The sequence below is a fragment of the Somniosus microcephalus genome, chromosome 16 (genome assembly GCF_052327205.1).
Source record: "Somniosus microcephalus isolate GS21.2 chromosome 16, FLI_Smic_1.0, whole genome shotgun sequence".
Taxonomy (NCBI): domain Eukaryota; kingdom Metazoa; phylum Chordata; class Chondrichthyes; order Squaliformes; family Somniosidae; genus Somniosus; species Somniosus microcephalus.
Genome location: NC_141002.1, coordinates 82,182,031 through 82,201,877, shown reverse-complemented (window position 1 = coordinate 82,201,877; position 19,847 = coordinate 82,182,031). Strand labels below are relative to the sequence as shown.

The 19,847-nt window shown below is 43.2% G+C and overlaps 1 protein-coding gene across 1 annotated transcript in view; it reads right to left on the bottom strand.

Annotated features, from left to right (window-relative positions):
• The window catches only part of ptprb (protein tyrosine phosphatase receptor type b), a 121,908-nt gene that overhangs the window by 91,695 nt on the left and 10,366 nt on the right, over nt 1-19,847 (bottom strand). Inside the window, exons 3-4 of the mRNA XM_086009343.1 lie at nt 14,920-14,994; nt 13,037-13,161 (exon numbers count right to left, since the gene is read on the bottom strand). Coding sequence (XP_085865469.1) covers nt 13,037-13,161; nt 14,920-14,994 — 200 coding nt within the window. The remainder of the gene's footprint in view (nt 1-13,036; nt 13,162-14,919; nt 14,995-19,847) is intronic.

Genomic DNA, 19,847 nt, shown 5'->3' with positions numbered 1-19,847 from the left:
AGAGGCTGCGAGGTTGTTTCCCCTGGTTGGAATGTCCAGAACTAGGGGGCATAGCCTCAGGATAAGGGGTCGGCCATTTAAGACTGAGATGAGGAGGAATTTCTTCACTCAGGGGGTTGTGAATCTTTGGAATTCTCTGCCCCAAAGTGCTGTGGATGCTGGGTCATTGAGTATATTCAAGGCTGCAAGAGATAGATTTTTGGATTCTAGGGTAATCAAGGGATATGGGGATCGGGCGGGAAAGTGGAGTTGAGGTTGAAGATCAGCCATGATCTTATTGAATGGCTGCAGGCTCGAAGGGCCGTATGGCCTACTCCTGCTCCTAATTCTTATGTTCTTATGTAACGGGCTTTGGGGCGCCCTGAGGTCATGAAAGGTGCTATAGAAATGCAAGATATTTTTTTCTTTCTTTCAAGCTGGAGATGGCAGAGACTAGTTGTTCAATTGGCTGGTCACTCTTTATGTACTGTAACAACCTCTGGCTTGGCATGTCCACAGAGCTGCTCCAATAACTTAGTTGGAAGTGCAGTGGAAATCCAGTTTATGTGTACAAACGGGGTTTCCGGTGCACTTCTGGTGAAGTTATGGCAGTGGAGTGGGAACAGCTCTGTGGAAATTCCAGGCCTCTGTTTCTAAGCAGGCCCAACTGAAGCCTGCATCTTCTGCTGTGAACCCAAAGTCGCCAGGAAATTTCAGAGGAAATTGTGGCCCGTAATTTCCGATAGGAGGCTTACTGCGTGTGGATGCCTCCTGTCAGAAAAAAATCTACGAACTTACCTGAGGGCTCCCGAGGTTTGGACACTTCCGCTCCTGGGCCTCGCCACAGTTGAAATGCGCAAAGGCCCAGGTATCCCAGGGGTGCAGGCGGTTCGCAAGCATCCCTGGGATCACATGGGCCAGGCCAGCCAATAGGAGAAGGGAATCTCCCTTCATACTTTTGACAGATAGACCTGTCAAATATATGAATGGAGATCACCCCAAAAAGACACTAAAACATTAAATAAATTTTAAAAAAACCATCACGTTTTAAAAATGAGTTAAAATTACATTAAATTAAATATTTTAAACAAAAATTTAATTTTTGAAAAAAATAATTAAAGTTTTTTACGAGGCTAAAAATAAGCTTACCTTTTTTAAAAAGTATTTTGAAATTATAAATGAGTGGAAACATTTTTTTAAACTTTTATCAACTCTTATGCTGGTAAAAGCAGGCCTTACACCCCTGCTTTTACCAGGCGTAAGATTTCTAAGGGTTTTCAGCGGGCGGAGGTTCTGCAGAAAGCGGAACTCTCCCCCCGTGGAGGCCCTTCTCTAGGGCAGGCGTCCGATCTGTCAAGAGCATTCTTGGCAGATCGGAAATGCTGGTTTTCAGCGCATGTGCTTCACATGCCTGAAACTAGCATTTCCGATGTCCCTACAGGCATGTACACAGCCTGTACCCACCCGTAGGCATCGGAAAATACGGGCCATAGTGTTCCTCATTACTCCCCATCATTACTGTCCTTTCTTTATACACGTTTGCTGACTCACCTGCCTGTGATTCCTCCACTAACTTATTAACTACTGCCGACACAGTGTGTGTATCTGTGTGGGTGTTGGGTGCTGGTTAGAGTGGTGTCGAAAGGTGCTGAGGTAACTGATGTTCTTCAGTGGCACTTGGGTTGCTAGCCTCCATTAGTCTGTGAAGAGAGCACATGGGATTTCAATCAATGCATGATGAATGGGGTATTACTAAAAGGACTGCAAATGGTCACTGTTTATGCTCAGGAACAATTTTTGACCAGCTCTAGGACAGAATCAGCTGATGGAAAAGCATTTTATGTCCATTTCTGATGGAGCAGAATCTGATGCGTTTGTCATACATCAAACATATATATGCATTAACTTCTTTTCTTTGTTTTAAAGAATTTGAGTCAATCTGTGTTCACATGGGCAAGTGTATAACTGGGTAATGAAACCTTCAAAGTACCCTTTACATTCACCCTAACCTCAGAAAGCTCTCCTCCTGACTCCGCCAATGTTATGGTTCCATTGTAATTTAGTGTTAAATTAGCGGTAGTTTTGTGCTTGTGCTTCTAAGAACTAAATTGATTGAGACTGTTCATATTCATTCCCCATAGGTTTATTTTCACAGCTGGCAGTGAGGAGGCTTTTATCTAACAAGTCTGGCCTAAGGTTGAACTCAGAGATGAAGGTGCGGTCACTTAACTATGTGCAAAAGTTTCCTCCGCACAATGTTTGCAACTCAACTGTGTCACTGTATGAAGAACAACTTTTAACTGAACTCGCAGCAACAAAGAGGTTTGATAACTTTAAAATGAAAAAACACAGTTCTGGATATATTACTACTAAACAATAAAAATTACTTTGGACACATTCATTTTATTCCCTCTTTCTCTACACACAATAATTACTGTATGCTTCGTTGTAACTAAATTGCTTTGGGGGGGGGGGGGGGGGTTGAATTCGGGAGCCAGACTTTACAACTACACTTATTTCAAAGCTTTTAATTGCTATAGTTGTAACATTTATCTTCTTTATATCTAATTTGTTTCTCCTCCAATAATACAGGCTCATTTTATTAATATATAGTATGATTATCAATAAGGCTTATGATCTTGTTCTAAAATGCAGTATTTAACCTTTTTTATTTCTTGTGTGATTCAAGTTCATCCTCCCACTCTGCTAAGTTCCTGATCCTAATTCAGTGTTGTGTACGGCAAGTTGGCTTAATCGGTTGAATGCTGGACTTGGGTGCAGAAAGTTTTGGATTTAAAGCCCAGCAATGTTCTCTCAGCCTTTCATCTTGCCTAGATGGATAGAATCAGTACTATGCCTTAGGATGTGGGGAGGAAACCGCATAGTTCAGGATTTGTGCAGTGATTGCTACAAAGTTGCAGTAATTCCTGATCAGCATCACACCTAATAGTGACTGGGACCTACCACTCTACAGGAAACTTTGTGCTATCCGGCACCGACAGGACCGAGCTGTTGCCGTCCCATCAAAACTGCCAGACAAACCAGCGCTAATGTTGAAACATACGGAGATTTTGAGCTCCGTATCTGGCAACAAACCCTGTTGCTTAGCAACAGCTTCTAAACAGTCGGCCGTACCTTGCAAGTGTCTCTGTAGCTTAGCAACAGCTTCAGCGAGACCTTGCAGAGCCTGACTGGTGAAAAAAAAGTAACAAAAAGAAAAAAAACCTAACGAAACGGCTCCTGATTTTTGCCGGTGGCTCGAGCATTCCGGACAGTTAACCTCCGGATAAACCAAAGTTTCCTGTATATGTCTCTCTCGTTATTGTGGAGAGGCAATGAGTAGAGCCAATGCTCTTCCCCACAAGAGGGAAAGGAGAGAATCATGGCTGGCCTGCAGTCACGGACCTTCCTATGGTTGGCACAGATTATCATTCATTGGGGGCCTGGAAGCAAGTCAGCTACCCAACAGCTCAGTTGCTGCGTGAACAGGCAACAAATGGGAGCAAAGAGGATGTGTTTATCTTAATGGGAAAAAAAAGGGCAGGAGATACAATGGTCTGTGTTCAGGACTGTCAGGATAAATGGTCTCAAAAGGTAGATAATGTTCATATTCACAAGGTACGTCGTTCAACTTCACACTACTACTCGGTCGCCTGAGGAAGAGAGTGTTTGAAGACCAGGACCACAAACCCGGCACCAAGCTCATGGTCTACAGAGCAGTAGTAATACCCGCCCTCCTGTATGCCTCAGAGACATGGACCATGTACAGCAGGCACCTCAAAGCACTGGAGAGGTACCACCAACACTGCCTCCGCAAGATCCTGCAAATCCATTGGCAGGATAGACGTGATGCGCTATCAATTACTCATAAAAGACTGAGAGTTAGAAGAGTAACCAAAGGCTTTTATTAACAACAGAATGGAGGTCTGCCTCGAGTGGTCGACCGGTCCAGGATACAAGGGCTGGGGAGCAGTCACCTTTATACTAGGACCTGTGGGAGGAGTCAGCCGAGGCATGTCCAGGCATGTACACAGTGGAATACAAACAGGACAAACAGGAATACAAACAGTGGTTTACCACAAGACGCACCAACGTCAGTGTTCTCGCTCAGGCCAACATCCCCAGCATCGAAGCTTTGACCACGCTCGATCAGCTCCGATGGACGGGTCACATTGTCCGCATGCCCGATACGAGACTCCCAAAACAAGCGCTCTACTCAGAGCTCCGACACGGCAAGAGAGCCCCAGGTGGGCAGAGGAAACACTTCAAGGGCACCCTCAAAGCCTCCTTGAAAATGGGCAACATCCCCACTGACACCTGGGAATCCCTGGCCCAAGACCGTACAAAGTGGAGGAGAAGCATCCGGGAAGGCGCCGAATACCTCGAGTCTCTTCGCCGGGAGCAAGCGGAAGCCAAGCGCAAACAGCTGAAGGAGCGCACGTCAACCCAAGCACGCCACCCACCTGCCCCTTCAACCACCGTCTGCCTCACCTGTGACAGAGACTGTAGGTCCCGCATTGGACTCATTAGTCACCTGAGAACTCATTTTTAATGTGGAAGCAAGTCATCCTCAGTTCCGAGGGACTGCCTAAGAAGGGAAGAAGACTAATACTAAGCCTATAATTTCCATTACAGTTTACATGCTCCTGTAGTAGATGACATGGTCTGTAATTAACTTTACGGTATCTCCTGGCTGTTTAACTGATCTTTTCTAGGAGGAATAAGAGAATAATAAGTTGTTAAAGTACAACAAAGGTTGAAATACGGGCATTAAATCGTGGCACAAATATAAGTAGATTTGTGGCACAATCTTGTGGAGGTGGAAAATAAATATTAAAAATGCAATGAAAATTCTATGCCGACAGCCTTATTGTGGGTTAGATAATATGGATGCAACATTTGGGGTTGATTTTCCAAGTTCATGGTACTGGCAGGGAGCCATACCATCGGCTGTGCATATCAGGAAATCGGAAAATTAATGGATGTAAAATCTCAATTTGCAAAGTCAGTGAGGGAGGCTCGCTGCCTGGAGTGTGGACTCTGAAAATCGGCCTTTAAACACTGACCATTAAGAAAACTAATTGGTTGCAATACTTTGCTGCTTAAACCCCTAACTTTAAAACCAGTTGGCATGGCTTACACAAGTGAGATAAACAATGCTCTAATCTCAATAGAGCAAATATAGTTCCATGCTTTTTAAAAAAAAAGAAAGTTGAATATCCAATATATCTAAATTCCTGAAAACAACTCAACATCTAAACTGTTAAACCGAAGTACAAATTATGCAAAAGGTTGAGCATGCCGCTGTGTATATTTCATTGTTGTGGACAAAGGTACAGTGGATGCATTTGTCTTAAATTTGCATGGCATCACCTTCCCCTTATAGTGCTTCCTCGATTTACAGTTTGCTTGTAAAGCTGCAACTCTGCCAATTTGTACATTAATTGTATTTCTGAGAAATACCAACACTCAGCAAAGGCACTGCAAAAACTCAGGAGACGCTCTAAATTATACTGCTTGGTACAGCTGTTATGGTCTTATATCATAGAAACTTACAGCACAGAAGGAGGCTCTTCAGCCCGTCATGTCTGTGCTGACTCTTTGAAAGAGCAGTCGTGCTTAGTCCCACACACCCTGCATTTTGCCCGTAACCCTGCAAGTTCCTCATCCTGAAGTACCTGTCCAACTCCCTTTTAAACTTATTGAAGGAATCAGCTCCGCCACCTTTTCAGGTCGGGCATTCCAGATCCCGATAACGCTCTGAGTAAACAGAATTCTCCTCATCTTCCCTCTAGTTCTTTTGCCAATTATTTTCAATCTATGACCTCTGGTTATTGGCCCAATAACCAACCTGCAATATAACATATAACTGAAGTTATATGTTAAAAGAACAAGAGGTGGCATAGATTTAAAGTAATTGGTAGAAGGATTAGAGGGGAGTTGAGGAGAACTTTTTTCACCCAGAGGGTGGTGGGGGTCTGGAACTCACTGCCTGACAGGGTGGCAGAGGCAGAAACCCTCATCACATTTAATAAGTACTTGGATATGCACTTGAAGTGCTGTAACCTACAGGGCTACGGACCAAGAGCTGGAAAGTGGGATTAGGATGGATAGCTCTTTTTCAGCCGGTACGGGCATGATGGGCCGAATGGCCTTCTTCTGTGCTGTAGATTTCTATGGTCCTATGAACAGCTTGCCTTTATATAGCACCTTTAAGGCACGTTACAGAGTTGTGATCAGACAAAACTGTGATGGATGTAAAATTATTTGAGTATTTATAGCCTTTAATACAATAAAACAGATATATAATATCCCCAACAGCATTTATAATAACATTCCACATCATCAATGTGAAAGCATGTAGTGATATTTTTGGTGATTACTGCAGTGAGATAGGGATTCCTACAGATTTCGAGTGCCTGCAGTGATGTACTGATGATACAAAATCAAAACTAGGGTTACTTTCGTGTTAACTTTTGAGAGCTAACCTTGTTTGGAAGTTGATATATTTCCCACTTTATATTTTATATTTCAGTGGCCATTTACTATATACTAGCTGCAGACAAAACGTTCCTATTGTAACAGTCAGGCTAGGCATTGGTAGAGTTATGATTTAATTGATAACTGGATATTTCAAGACTATCCATAGTTTCCTCAACATTATGTATGCCAGTTTTTTTGAAGCATGTAACTAATCATTTGTTTAAAATATTTTGCAAATACTGTGATTTGAGTGTTGGTTAAACAATATTATGACATTGGTGAGTGACATAACATGTGTGCAATTACTCTGCAGTGTAATAAATCTAATATAGGTACTTATTGAATTATTTTTCCTCTTTTTATAAGCACAAGTCTTTGAAAATTCTTTGAAAGAGTTAATACAGTTGTGTAACAAGCTCCCTGTTTCTTTGCATTCTTCAGAGATAAACATTACCAAATTAGTGAATGTTAGTGTGGTTTTGCATTATTAATACACACTGGGATGTTGACTGGAACTGCCTAGTCTGAAATCATGTACAACCCATCAATTAGATGGAGTTTATTTGTAGGGAAACTGCTGTAAATGCAGACATTTTTGTGGTCTAATTTTTTTCCACAGTATCTGCAAAATTGCTAGTCCCCGCAAAACAATTTTAGACTCTGAATCACAATTACTACTTCTGACTGGCTTGTTGCTAAATGGACACCCTACACTTTATCTAAACAGCTGCTAAACACCAGGCTGATACCTGTGATGGCAGGAATGACGTATGAGGAGAGATTGGGTCGATTGGGCTTGTACTCGCTGGAGTTTAGAAGAATGAGAGGGGATCTCATTGAAACTTATAAAATTCTAACAGGACTAGACAGACTGGATGCAGGAAGGATGTTCCCGATGGCGGGGCAGTCCAGAACCAGGGGTCACAGTCTAAGGATAAGGGGTAAGCCATTTAGGACAGAGATGAGGAGGAATTTCTTCACCCAGAGAGTGGTGAACCTGTGGAATTCTCTACCACAGAGGGCGGTGGAGGCCAATTCATTAAATATATTCAAAAAGGAGTTAGATATATTTCTTAAGGCTAAAGGGATCAAGGGATATGGGGAGAAGGCAGGGACAGGGTACTGAATTTGGATGATCAGCCATGATCTCATTGAATGGTGGAGCAGGCTCGAGGGGCCGAATGGCCTACTCCTGCTCCTATCTTCTATGTTTTTATGTTTCTATGTTTCTAATCCCTATGGCCTCTTGACAGTGCATTATGGAACAACGGAAAGGGACAGTGTCATAATAAACTGGCAAATTTGACTCTTATGCACAAAGGCATCAATTATTTTTTGAATAAAGTTGTTTCATCACTGATCGTGAATAAATAATTGACTTATAGAATTGTTTAGGTCTCTACTATTTCTACAGCTTATGAAAGTGTATATGGTAAAAGGTCAATGTTTAATGGTGTTTGCTCCTGAACACATTTGGTGAATAAACAGGTCCTCTGATGATCAGTGACCTTTCCCCTTTTTCTTTGCAATAATTTTAAAACTGAGTAGGTGATCATAATCAAATCTTATGTATGCGTTCTTACCATTAACCATTTGCCTCCTTTCTACATTAGCCCCAATGCAGAAAAACTGAAAGCGGTGATATTGTCAATGAGAAATGGCGGACATGTTGAATAATTACTTTGCATCAGTACTTACAGTAGCAGAAGAGGTTAGCATGCCGGAAATCCCAAGGAAACTAATATTGAATTGGGGCAAGGGCCTCAATAAAATTAATGTAAGTAAAATAACAGTAATGAAGAAAATAATGACACTAAAGAGTGACAAATCCCCAGGACCAGATGGTTTACATCCCAGGGTTTTAAAGGAAGTAGGTGAGCACATTGCAGATGCCCTAACTATAATCTTCCAAAGTTCTTTCGATTCAGGAACCATTCCTTTAGATTGGAAAATTGCGTATTTCACTCCATTATTTAAGAATGGTGAGAGAGGGAAACCAGGGAATTATAGACCAGTTAGCCTAACATCTGTTGTTGGGAAATTGCTAGAGTCTATAATTAAGGATAGGGAGACTGAACACCTCGAAAATGTTCAGTTGATCAGAGAGAGCCAGCATGGATTTACGAAAGGTAGGTCATGCCTGACAAATCTGATTGAATTTTTTGAAGAGGTGACTAAAGTAGTACAGGGGAATGCCTATGGATGTTATTTATATAGACTATCAGAAGGCATTTGATAAAGTCCCACATAAGAGGCTGTTAACTAAGGTAGAAGCCCATGGAATTGAGGGGAAATTATTGACCTGGTTAGGAAATTGGCTGAGTGGCAGGAGACAGCGAGTAGGGATAATGGGCAGGTACTCAAATTGGCAGGATGTGACTAGTGGTGTCCCCCAGGGATCTGTGTTGGGGCCTCAACTATTCACAGTATCTATTAACGACTTAGATGGTGGCATAGAAAGTCATGTACCCAAATTTGCCGAAGACACAAAGAGGCGGCAAACAGTGGAGGTCCAAAAAGACTTGGGGTCCAGGTACCTAGATCATTAAAATGTCATGAACAGGTACAGAAAATAATCAAAAAGGCTAATGGAATATATCTAGAGGACTAGAATACAAGGGGGTAGAAGTTATGCTGCAGCTATACAAAACCCTGGTTAGACCACACCTGGAGTACTGTGAGCAGTTCTGGGCACCACACCTTAGGAAGGATATATTGGCCTTGGAGGGAGTGCAGCGTAGGTTTACCAGAATGATATCCGGACTTCAAGGGTTAAGTTACAAGGAGAGATTACACAAATTAGGGTTGTATTCCCTAGAATTTAGAAGTTTAAGGGGTGATCTGATCGAAGTTTTCAAGATATTAAGGGGAACAGCTAGGGTAGATAGAGAGAAACGATTTCCGCTGGTTGGGGAGTCTAGGACTAGGGCATAGTCTAAAAATTAGAGCCAGACCTTTCAGGAGTGAAATTAGGAAACACTTCTACACACAAAGGATGGTAGAAATTTGGAATTTTAAATCAGAGATTGACAGCTTTTGTTAACCAAAGGATATGGGCCAAAGGCGGGTATATGGAGTTAGATCGCAGATCAGCCATGATCTCATTGAATGGCGGAACAGGCTCGAGGGGCTGAATGGCCGACCCCTGTTCCTATGTTCCTATGTTCCTAGCCGTGATCCAACATCCAAATTGGTCGTACTTTGGTTTTCTTATACTTTCAATCATTTTGAAAAACATTTAGGCAAGCATCACCAAATTTTATGTGTCACTCCCTAGGGTCTTAATCTTGTGCTTTTCCCCCCTAAAGTTGAGCAGGAGATGATGCAATCCAAGATGGCAATCAGCGACACTCCAGTAGCTTTGTGATCATCATGATAACTTTGGAACCATTAAATTTACTGACACCAAACATCATACTTTACTTCATACCAGCATGATACTGTTTCTTATTAAAATTGGACACGATCTGATAAAATTCAAGATAATCATAAGCAGCACATGCATCTTCTTTCTTGATGCAAAACCTTTGACAAACTGGTTTGGTTATTGCCAGCATTTTACACACTGCCTTTTACAATCAACATTTACTTTTCTGTTTCTCGATGGTCACCAAAGGTGCTCCTATTTTCTTATGACTATATGTTAACTATTATACAGAAAAAAAGACAAAGTATTCCAGCTTCATCTGCTGTTAGACGTACCTACACCTTATAAATGAAAGGAATTAGGACAGAATTCCACCAGCGAAAAGTATTTCTAATGCCTCACTAGAAATGTAAAATATTCTTATCATATTGCGCTTGAGATAAATATTGTGGTGCTTTATTCATCAATGCTATATATAATTTTTTTTAATTTGTTCCTGGAATATGGGCATCACTGGCAAGGCCAGCATTTATTGCCCATCCCTAATTGCCCTTGAGAAGGTGGTGGTGAGCCACCTTCTTGAGCCGCCGGTGAAGGTACTCCCACAGTGCTGTTAGGGAGGGAGTTCCAGGATTTTGACCCAGTGATGAGGAAGGATCGGCGATATATTTCCAAGTCAGGTAGGTGTGTAACTTGGAGGGGAACTTGCAGGTGATGGTGTTCCAATGCGCCTGCTGCCCTTGTCCTTCTAGGTGGAAGAGGTCATGGGTTTGGGAGGTGCTGCAGAAGAAGCCTTGGCGAGTTACTGCAGTGCATCTTGTAGATGGTACACACTGCAGCCACGGTGCGCCGGTACTGGAGAGAGTGAATGTTTAAGGTGGTGGATGGGGTGCCAATCAAGTGGGCTGCTTAGTCCTGGATGGTGTTGATTTTCTTGAGTGTTGTTGGAGCTGCACTCAGCACTCAATTGAAAGGCAAGCTATCACAATCATTCTCAGGTAGGTTTTCCAAGGCCTGCAGGTAATGGTTGGTGGTATTGGGGCAGATGCCATACAGGCAAAGCTGGCTCCTGATCACCATGGCATGCCTTCATTCATTCAATATCATGTAAAGTATGACAAAGTGTGTTTTCAAAGTGCCTTCCAGCATAAGGGTTAGTCAGGTATTCACATCTCATTGTGATGCCACTGCAATCTGCAGGCACTGCCATCTTTGGGAAAGGAACCTTTACCAGCTCGACATCTGTCAAAGTGAGGTATGCGACCTCTCTCTGCAGATGTGAGGGTGCAGGATGGCACAGAGCACCTCTCCGACAGTGTGACCGGCCTGGCATTCCTCTGCAGCTCCTCCTCTTCTGCTAACCATGTCAGCTTGAAGAATCTCTAATGGTAAACACTCTGGTGCTAATAAAGGGAGCTTGTGACAAAAAAAGCAGCTGACACAACTTGGGCTGGATTTTGATACTGGAGGCATGTAGGAGGCGGGACTACAACTTTTGGGGTTGTAGTCCCGCCTCCATCGAGTTGTGGCCAACCCACTCGATTTTCATTTGATTGACCTTGTTGAGCCCGCCCAGTGGGCTCAGCAGGCCAATTAAGGGCCACCCGGCAACAGGTGACGTCACAAATTGACATTTCATCTGTCAAGAGCTTTTGACAGATGAAATATCAGCATTTGACAGCTCTTTGAAGCTGTCAAACACTGACAATCTGTACACTAGTACAAGAGCCTTCCTCTCAGGCTGATTTAGAGATCTCTCCAGAACAGAAAGCTAGATGCTGCAACTTTTGACAGCTCGCAGCCATTCTGCTTTCTGTGCCGGTGAGATGAGGGACTCCCGAGACCTGAAGGAAGGAAGGCTGTAAAGGTATGTAAAGGTAAGTAAAACTTCTTTAAACACTTTACACACACCAAACACACTTACCTCTGCACTCATGCACCCATCACTCACCTGAACACCGGACATCTCGAACCCTCCAAGCCCTTCAGCCCGACGGTCCGCTTCACTAACTTGGCGTGGTTTGGAGCTGTCGGGAATCCCACACTTCAGGAATTAAAATAGGAATTAGGCTAAAAACTGCCTGTTAACAGGCAGTTAATTGGCACTAATCCCCTTCCCGCCTCGGGGAGGCGGCTCCCAGCACAGGTCGGGTATCCGCCTCCTTTGAAACTGGCATGGAGGCGGGTTGGGGACGGGATGGGTTCGTGCCCCCCGATTTCGCGAATTTAACCCCCCACACGCCTCCAATCCCGCCTCAACGGCCCAATGAAAATCCAACCCTAGGGCTCAGGGAAGCCTGAGTGTCAGCTGAAAAAAAATCACAAGAAACATTTACAAGAGGAGCCTTTAGAAAGCCAGATCCACTTACCTTTAAAATCTTCAGGACTTTTAAAGGGCCTCTAAAGGTTTTTTCACCTGCAGGTCCACCTGAGATCTCCTTCCTGCCAGGTTTTCGTGGTCATGCTGTGGACTTGGCATCCAGCAAGCCCATGGGGCAGAAGATGGTATAGTGCCCTTTGCTCTACCTTTTGCATATGCTGATGTAACACCCACTTGCTTTAAAATGGAGTTTCAGACAGACGTCCCAGGCCTGACTGGAATATACAGTGGGGCCCAAAACTAGGGGGCATCCGACACAACTGATTTCCACCTGATTTCCTGTTAGCACCCCGATTTGGGGCATTAAGACGACAAAAAATTGGCCTCACAGTGTTCCTCCCCTGCAGAAATAGTGATGTAGAAAAGTACACTCGCCAGTATAGTACAGAAACAAATTCAGGGGGTAGGTATTACCACATCCTAAAAAGATCCCTCGGTATCCCCTGAATGCTGAATCATTTTCTACAGCATTGCCAGGTAATGCTAGTATTCTAACCATGGCTACACCTCAGACTAAATGGCAAGAATGTGTAGCAAGAATGTTTGGTGAAGTGAAGATTGATGAATGTTTAAAGCAATTTGTTAAATAAAATGGTATTTGCCCACAGGTGATAGAATGTTGAGTGCCTTATGTGAAACCTCTTTATTGACCAAGACTGGGGATGGTTGTTCCTGTCCATCACTGCGTCCTCCATTTCCAATTTCAAGGAAGCATATATGAACACCAAGTATGTGATCTTTGTTATATAGCAGTGTAGCTTTTATTGCTTCACCATTTGCAGATCAGTCGCCAGTCGGTTACAGCTGTGATCTTGTTTAACTCTTACCTCCTCAGTTTGATTGTAAAAACAAGTCATTGTAGAACAGGGATCTTCTGATCTTGGGGATGAACTTGGAGTTGAGAACGATGAACTGTATGTGGTCTGCTCAGTTAGTTGTTCAGTAACACCTCCTGGACAAAATGCCGTTACATTTAGAAATCATATCTGAAGTGACACAGCATTTTATAAAAAAAATCAGCGTCAAAATGCTACAATTGGAAGCTACAGACTGTAGATATTAAAAGTAATGATGTAACCTTTAACTTAGTCTGTCTATTAACTACAGTGCAGCCTCCTTAAAACCACTTCAGATTACATCCCTATAAAGAGCTACCCTCATTGCAGGAATTAATGGCCTTTGTTGATATTCTACTGTATCATGTTGAGAAGGGTTGATATTATCATTGTCAGAGTGGCTGCTTCAATCCAAATGAAATCCTTGTATAAATGTTGTGAATGGCGCAGGTGGGAATTCTAACTCCTGGGCAGGAAAGCAGCCTACAAGCCAAGGGAGCGCCCGATCCATTCAAGAGCAGACAATTTTAATGACCAAGCTTTGTTAACATGCTGACTTCCCGACCAAGTTATTGGGAAGTGGCAGAAAGTCGGGTGACCCAGAGGTCGCCAGCTGGACCCAAAGTAAGTGCGGGGACGGGGGATTCGGGGCGGTCAGCGGTTTGTGAGTGGGGTGGTGTCTGGGGCAGGGAAGACCTACACTTTCCTTGTGGGTCCTACAGGAAGCACTTGTGCTCCTCCTGATCCCATAAAGGAAAGTTTTACACTTATGTGGAAAAGCCTCTTTGGTCTTCAGACCTGATTGTAGCTCCTGGCATGGCTGTTGCAGGCATCCAGCATTCTTCTGGGTTAAGGTGGCGTTGGGGTCTTATTGATGTAATAGGGCCATAACAACAACAACTTGTATTTATATAGCGCCTTTAACATAGTAAGAAGTCCCAAGGTGTTTCACAGGAGCATTATAAAACAAAATTTGACACCAAGCCACATAAGGAGATATTCGGGCAGGTGACCAAATGTTTGGTCAAAGAGGTAGGTTTTAAGGAGCATCTTAAAGGAGGAAAGAGAGGTAGAGAGATGGAGAGTTTTAGGGAGTGAATTCCAGAGCTTAGGGCCTAGGCAACTGAAGGCATGGCCACCAATGGTTGCGTGATTAAAATCAGGGATGCTCAAGAGGCCAGAATTAGAGGAGCGCAGATTTCTCAGGGGGTTGTGGGGCTGGAGGAGATTACAGAGATAGGGAGGGGCGAGGCCAGGGAGGGATTTGAAAACAAGGATGAGAATCTTTTTAATCGAGGAGTTGCTTAACCAGGAGCCAATGTAGGTCAGCGAGCACAAGGGTGATGGGTGAACAGGACTTGGTGCGAGTTAGGACACGGGCAGCCGAGTTTTGGATGACCTCAAGTTTACATAGGGTAGAATGTGGGAGGCCAGCCAGGAGTGCGTTGGAATAGTCAAGTCTAGAGGTAGCAAAGGCATGGATGAGGGTTTTAGCAGCAGATGAGCTGAGGCAGGGCGGAGACGGGTGATGTTATGGAGGTGGAAATAGGCTTAATTTGCTTAAATGTATGAGGCTACTGCCTAAGTCAGGCAAGTGTCTCATACGCCTGAAAAATCAGGTATTTTATTTCACCCACTCCATCTTAACTTCCTGCCCACCCGTATTCCCCCGGCGGGGGGAAGATAAAATGCCCACCACAGTGTTCATCTTTATTGAGCCACCCAGGCCTGCCATTCTATCTGAAATCGTGCTGAACACCTAGGATGTGAAAGAGCATTGTATCTCCCACAAAGTTGACAATAGCACAAAAATGTCATTTGAACTGTAAAAACAATTTAAACTTTGCTGTAAAAAACATCATTTAATCACTTACGTGCAACATTATTGTACCACTTGACTTTCTTTCCCCGAAATGATGAATCCTCTTTTAAAGAATTGGCTTGAAAAGCTAGTGTGTGGTGGGTAAAGGAAAATATAAATCTTCAGTTTGGCACCTTTCAGTCATTCCCAACATATTTAAAATACCAAATAAGATTCAATTCAATGAAAATAGCACAGTAACAGTAGAATAAACAACAGCAGCAGATCTGACATACTATTACAATAACAGTACTGGATCTATGTGACTGATTCAGCACTAAATAGCCAATCTCAGTTAGAAAATGGCTGCACTGGGAAATCAAAATGTCATGCTGATGCAGTATGTAGAGTTTCCTGGAGATTATGAATGTTGCAGAAGGAAATTTTGCTTACATCTAAAGTTGTGCTATAATTGAATGGGGTGTGCTTAATGTTGGATTGAGTACAAGTTGCAGAAAGGTATTCCATCATCCAGCACAGCCATTCCTCCCCTGTTGAGCAGAAATATTTACTCCAAAGATGAAAAGCTAAATAGTTGTTTTATAAACCAATGTGCAGACCTAAAGTGCACGCTATGGGATTTGAGGCTTTTCCAAAACACAAGCCACTAACTGAGATCAAACCTGCATAATTCACACATTTGAAAGGTAGACTTCCTCAGGGGCCTATTTACCAGATATAATGCCAACGAGAAGTTTCAGTGAACTAAACAATCAGTAGTCTTGAAAAGTCACCTATTTTGAGCATATTTACTGGTACGGATGTGACCTAAATGTACTTTAATACATCCTGTGTGGCTGAGAGGCTGTTTTTTTGAAGCAGTGCACATTGGCAAACTTCACAGCATTAGTCTGTGTGCGAGAGAAAAAAACCAAAATGTGGTGGGATAGTAGGAAATGGCTATTGTAGCGGTAATAAGGACAGGTGGAAGAAACAGGAGATGGTGGAAAAATGGATTAACTCACGGAAATCAAGACAACTTGAAAGCAGTGGCAACTTGGGAGATATCACAAAAGGCACCGCAAGAACAACACATTTTTTTAAAGTTAGTGTTATAAACAAATCGATATGCTTAGAAACATAGAAGATAGGAGCAGGAGTAGGCCATTCGGCCCCTTGAGCCTGCTCCGCCATTCAATGAGATCATGGCTGATCATCCAAATTCAGTACCCTGTCCCTGCCTTCTCCCCATATCCCTTGATCCCTTTAGCCTTAAGAAATATATCTAACTCCTTCTTGAATATATTTAATGAATTGGCCTCAACTGCCTTCTGTGGTAGAGAATTCCACAGGTTCATCACTCTCTGGGTGAAGAAATTCCTCATCTCTGTCCTAAATGGCTTAACCCTTATCCTTAGACTGTAACCCCTGGTTCTGGACTCCCCCGCCATCGGGAACATCCTTCCTGCATCTAGTCTGTCTAGTCCTGTTAGAATGTTATAAGTTTCAATGAGATCCTCTCTCATTCTTCTAAACTCCAGCGAGTTTAAGCCCAATCGACCCAATCTCTCCTCATACGTCATTCCTGCCATCCCAGGTATCAGTCTGGTGAAACTTTGCTGCACTCCCTCCATGGCAAAAACATCCTTCCTCAGATAAGACGACCAAAACTGCACACAATACTCAAGGCAGAAGAAAGGGACATGGGAAAAATATACAAAAGAAAATAAAAGCAAAAGTGGGAAATGAGAAATAACCTAATGGGCTAGCAGTTAAAATAAATTTATTGTAATGACGCTAGGCCAGGATTTACTTCTGGAATGGGTTCACCACCAGAGGAGGACCTCTGCCTGCTGCTCTGACCCAACCATGACCCTGACCTTTTTTGCTGGGTTTGGGTTGATTTAATATGAAGGACAGCCATTTAGCATTAGCCCCAACACTCAGAGGGAGCCCACCTCTGCTGCCTGGAAATCTGCAGTGGAAAGAGGGGATGGACCACTTAAAGGGGGCAACTTTTTAAATTGAACCTGTTGGATTGGATCAAGGCCTTCAAGTTCTGAGTGTTTTGGATCATGAAAGAGGGAGTGATGACCACTACTAGGCCCTCCCTCTCCAACCAACCAAGTAGTTGGCCTTCCATCTTTGCCCCATGGTCTACCCTGACCCTACTCGGTCTCGGAGTTAGCAGCAGTAGTGGTGCAAGGCAACAAAATCATACGGCTTCCAAGGCCTCTCTTCTCCACCATCATTTACATGCAAAGGAGTGTTCAGGGGGTGGCTGGCCATATTCCCTGCTAGGGCAGGGGGAGGACAATCCATGGTAATGCTGATAGAAGGGGCAATGCAGCAGTAGGTCTCCACAGTCCGTTTCCCTTGATTTTCTGCCACCATAATGCTCGATTTTGGGTGGTGTAAATCCAGCGCCAAAGGTTGCTAAAAAAAAAAAAAAAAATGCCTGCTGGTCCAGCACCAAAACTACTACACTATCACACCCAAATTAGATCATGTTTGAGAGATTAATGGAAAGTATAGATCAGAGTTGCAGTAGATGTAGTTTATATGGAACATCTAGAAAACATTTGATGAAATTATGTATAAGAAAATGGTTGAGAAAATGAGGGTTCATGGCATAAAATAGAAAGTGGTGGTATGGACAGTGAATTAGCTGAAAGGCAGAGAGCAAAGGGCTGTGCTAAACAGATGTTTCTCAAACTGGCAGGCAATGTCAAGTAAGGTGTCCCGGGGATTGTTGTGGGGAACTATTTTGCACTCTCTCTCTCTCTCTCACACACACACACATCTGGAGTTGCATAAAGGATTGGATATCGAAGTTTTCTGATGATACAAAACAGGGAGGAGTAGCAAACTGCCACCAGGAATAATGTAGATGACTTCAGGAGGACATATACAGGCTAGGAGAGTGGGTAGCTAGGTGGCAAATGCAGTTTAATACAGAAAATAGGAAGCAATACATTTTGCAATCAAAAGTAAAGAATGGATATATGACTTAAATAGTAAGGGGAGGCTAGATAAGCATATGAGGGAGAAGGGAATAGAGGGTCATGCTGATAGAGTTAGATGAGGAAAGATGGGAGGAGGCTCGAGTGGAGCATAAACGCCGGCATGGACTGGTTGGGCCGAATGGCCTGTTTCTGTGCTGTATACCCTATGTAATCCTATGTAAGTTTCTCCGTGCAGTGGAGGAGCAAAGTGATCTAATTGTGTAGATACATCAATCCCTAAAAATAGATGGGCAGGTTAAAAAAATTAAAGAAGTCAAATGGGATTTGGGGGTTTCCATTGAGAGGAATTGAACATGAAAGCAAATAGGTCACAGTCATTGCACAAAACAATGGTTAGGCCACATTTAGAATACTGTATACACTTTTGGTCTCCTCATTATAGGAGAGATATAATAGCCCTGGAGAAAGTGTAATGTGGATTTACCAGGCAGATACCAGGAATGCAGATTTTGAGTTATGAAGAAAAACTAAGGCAACTAGGACTATATGCTTTCAAACTGCAAAGGTTGAATAGGGATTAGATACAGAATCTCAAATGGTAAAAAGAATAGACAAAGTAAACAGATTATTTTGGGGGGTTGGTAAATCAAAGATGAGATCTCAAGGTAAGCATCAGATACATAAAGAGGAAAATAAGAAAAAAGGTTTTCACTCAGAGTTATCAGTATGGAGAATTGCCACAAGTGGTGAATGATGCTAAACTAATTGCAGCATTCATAGAAGTATGGGATAGTTACTTAAAGAAGAGTATAAAAGAGAGTAGGAGGAAAATATGAATGTGTTTGAGTAGAAGCTAGGGAAATGGGATTGTGTAACATCAGCCCTTGGGAGAAGCCTAGATTCAGCATAAGTATAAATAGGCTTCCTCCTATACTAAAATGTACATGTCTATAAATAAACCATTACACTGTAGTTTTATTACACTACTGGTCTGAGGTTGCACTTACACTACAACCTTAGCATGAATTCAAATCAGACACCAGGGAGTCTCATTTTCCTTACTTTGGAATGAGCTTGGGCCCTAACTCCAGATTTATAATACAGGTTCTTAGGTCAGTGTGAAGTAAAACTATTTCACACTGACACTACAGCATAGTAATTGCAGTCTTCACCAAGCAAGTCTACAGTTATATTGCAGGCTGTGATTCATACTTTGCCCACTAGGTGAAAGCTTTGCTAATACTCTTACACATAGCTCATGGGGTCCCCAATGGAGGGCTCTCTACGCGGGAGTCCTCCCTTTATCTATTGGGGACTTGGCCTGGAGGGTGTTGCACGGAGCAGTCCCATGCAATAAGGTTTTAAGTAGGTTCACGGACTCCCAGGCCGCCTGCCTTTTCTGCGGCCTCAAGGAGGCCGTGTTCCATGTATATGTTGAATGTGAAAGGCTGCAGCCCCTCTTCCATTATTTGAAAGGGCTGCTCCTCGATTTTTGGCTGCACTTCAGTCCCACGCTCCTGGTCTTTGGTCACTCGGAGTGGAGGGGAGCGGGCAGATCAGGAGACCTCCTCATATGACTGCTCCTGGACCTGGCCAAAGTGGCCATCAACTGGTCCAGGCAGCGGGCAGTCGAGGGGGTCGTTCGGCCCGACTGCCTGCCTCTCTTCCATGGCCACGTTCGCGCCCGGGTGGCCCCGGAGATGGAGCATGCGGTGTCTGCCGGTACGCTTGAGGCTTTCCGCGACCGGTGGGCACCGCAGGGACTGGAGTGCATCATCACCCCCGGAAACTAAATTTTAATTTAATTTAATTTTCATTTAATGTATTTTTGTTAAGTTACAGTTTATTTGTTTATTGATCGCACCAAAAGAGTTCACAGAGCTCATCCACCCTGTGACTTTTTTTTACATTAAGAGAACACGGATGCCAATGTTAAGTTTTTGATTCCATTAAAAAGATTCAATACTAAGTTTATAAAGTGCCCAGGAGATCTAACACACTGAATGAGTACTTTGCAAATCTAGCTTCAAACTGG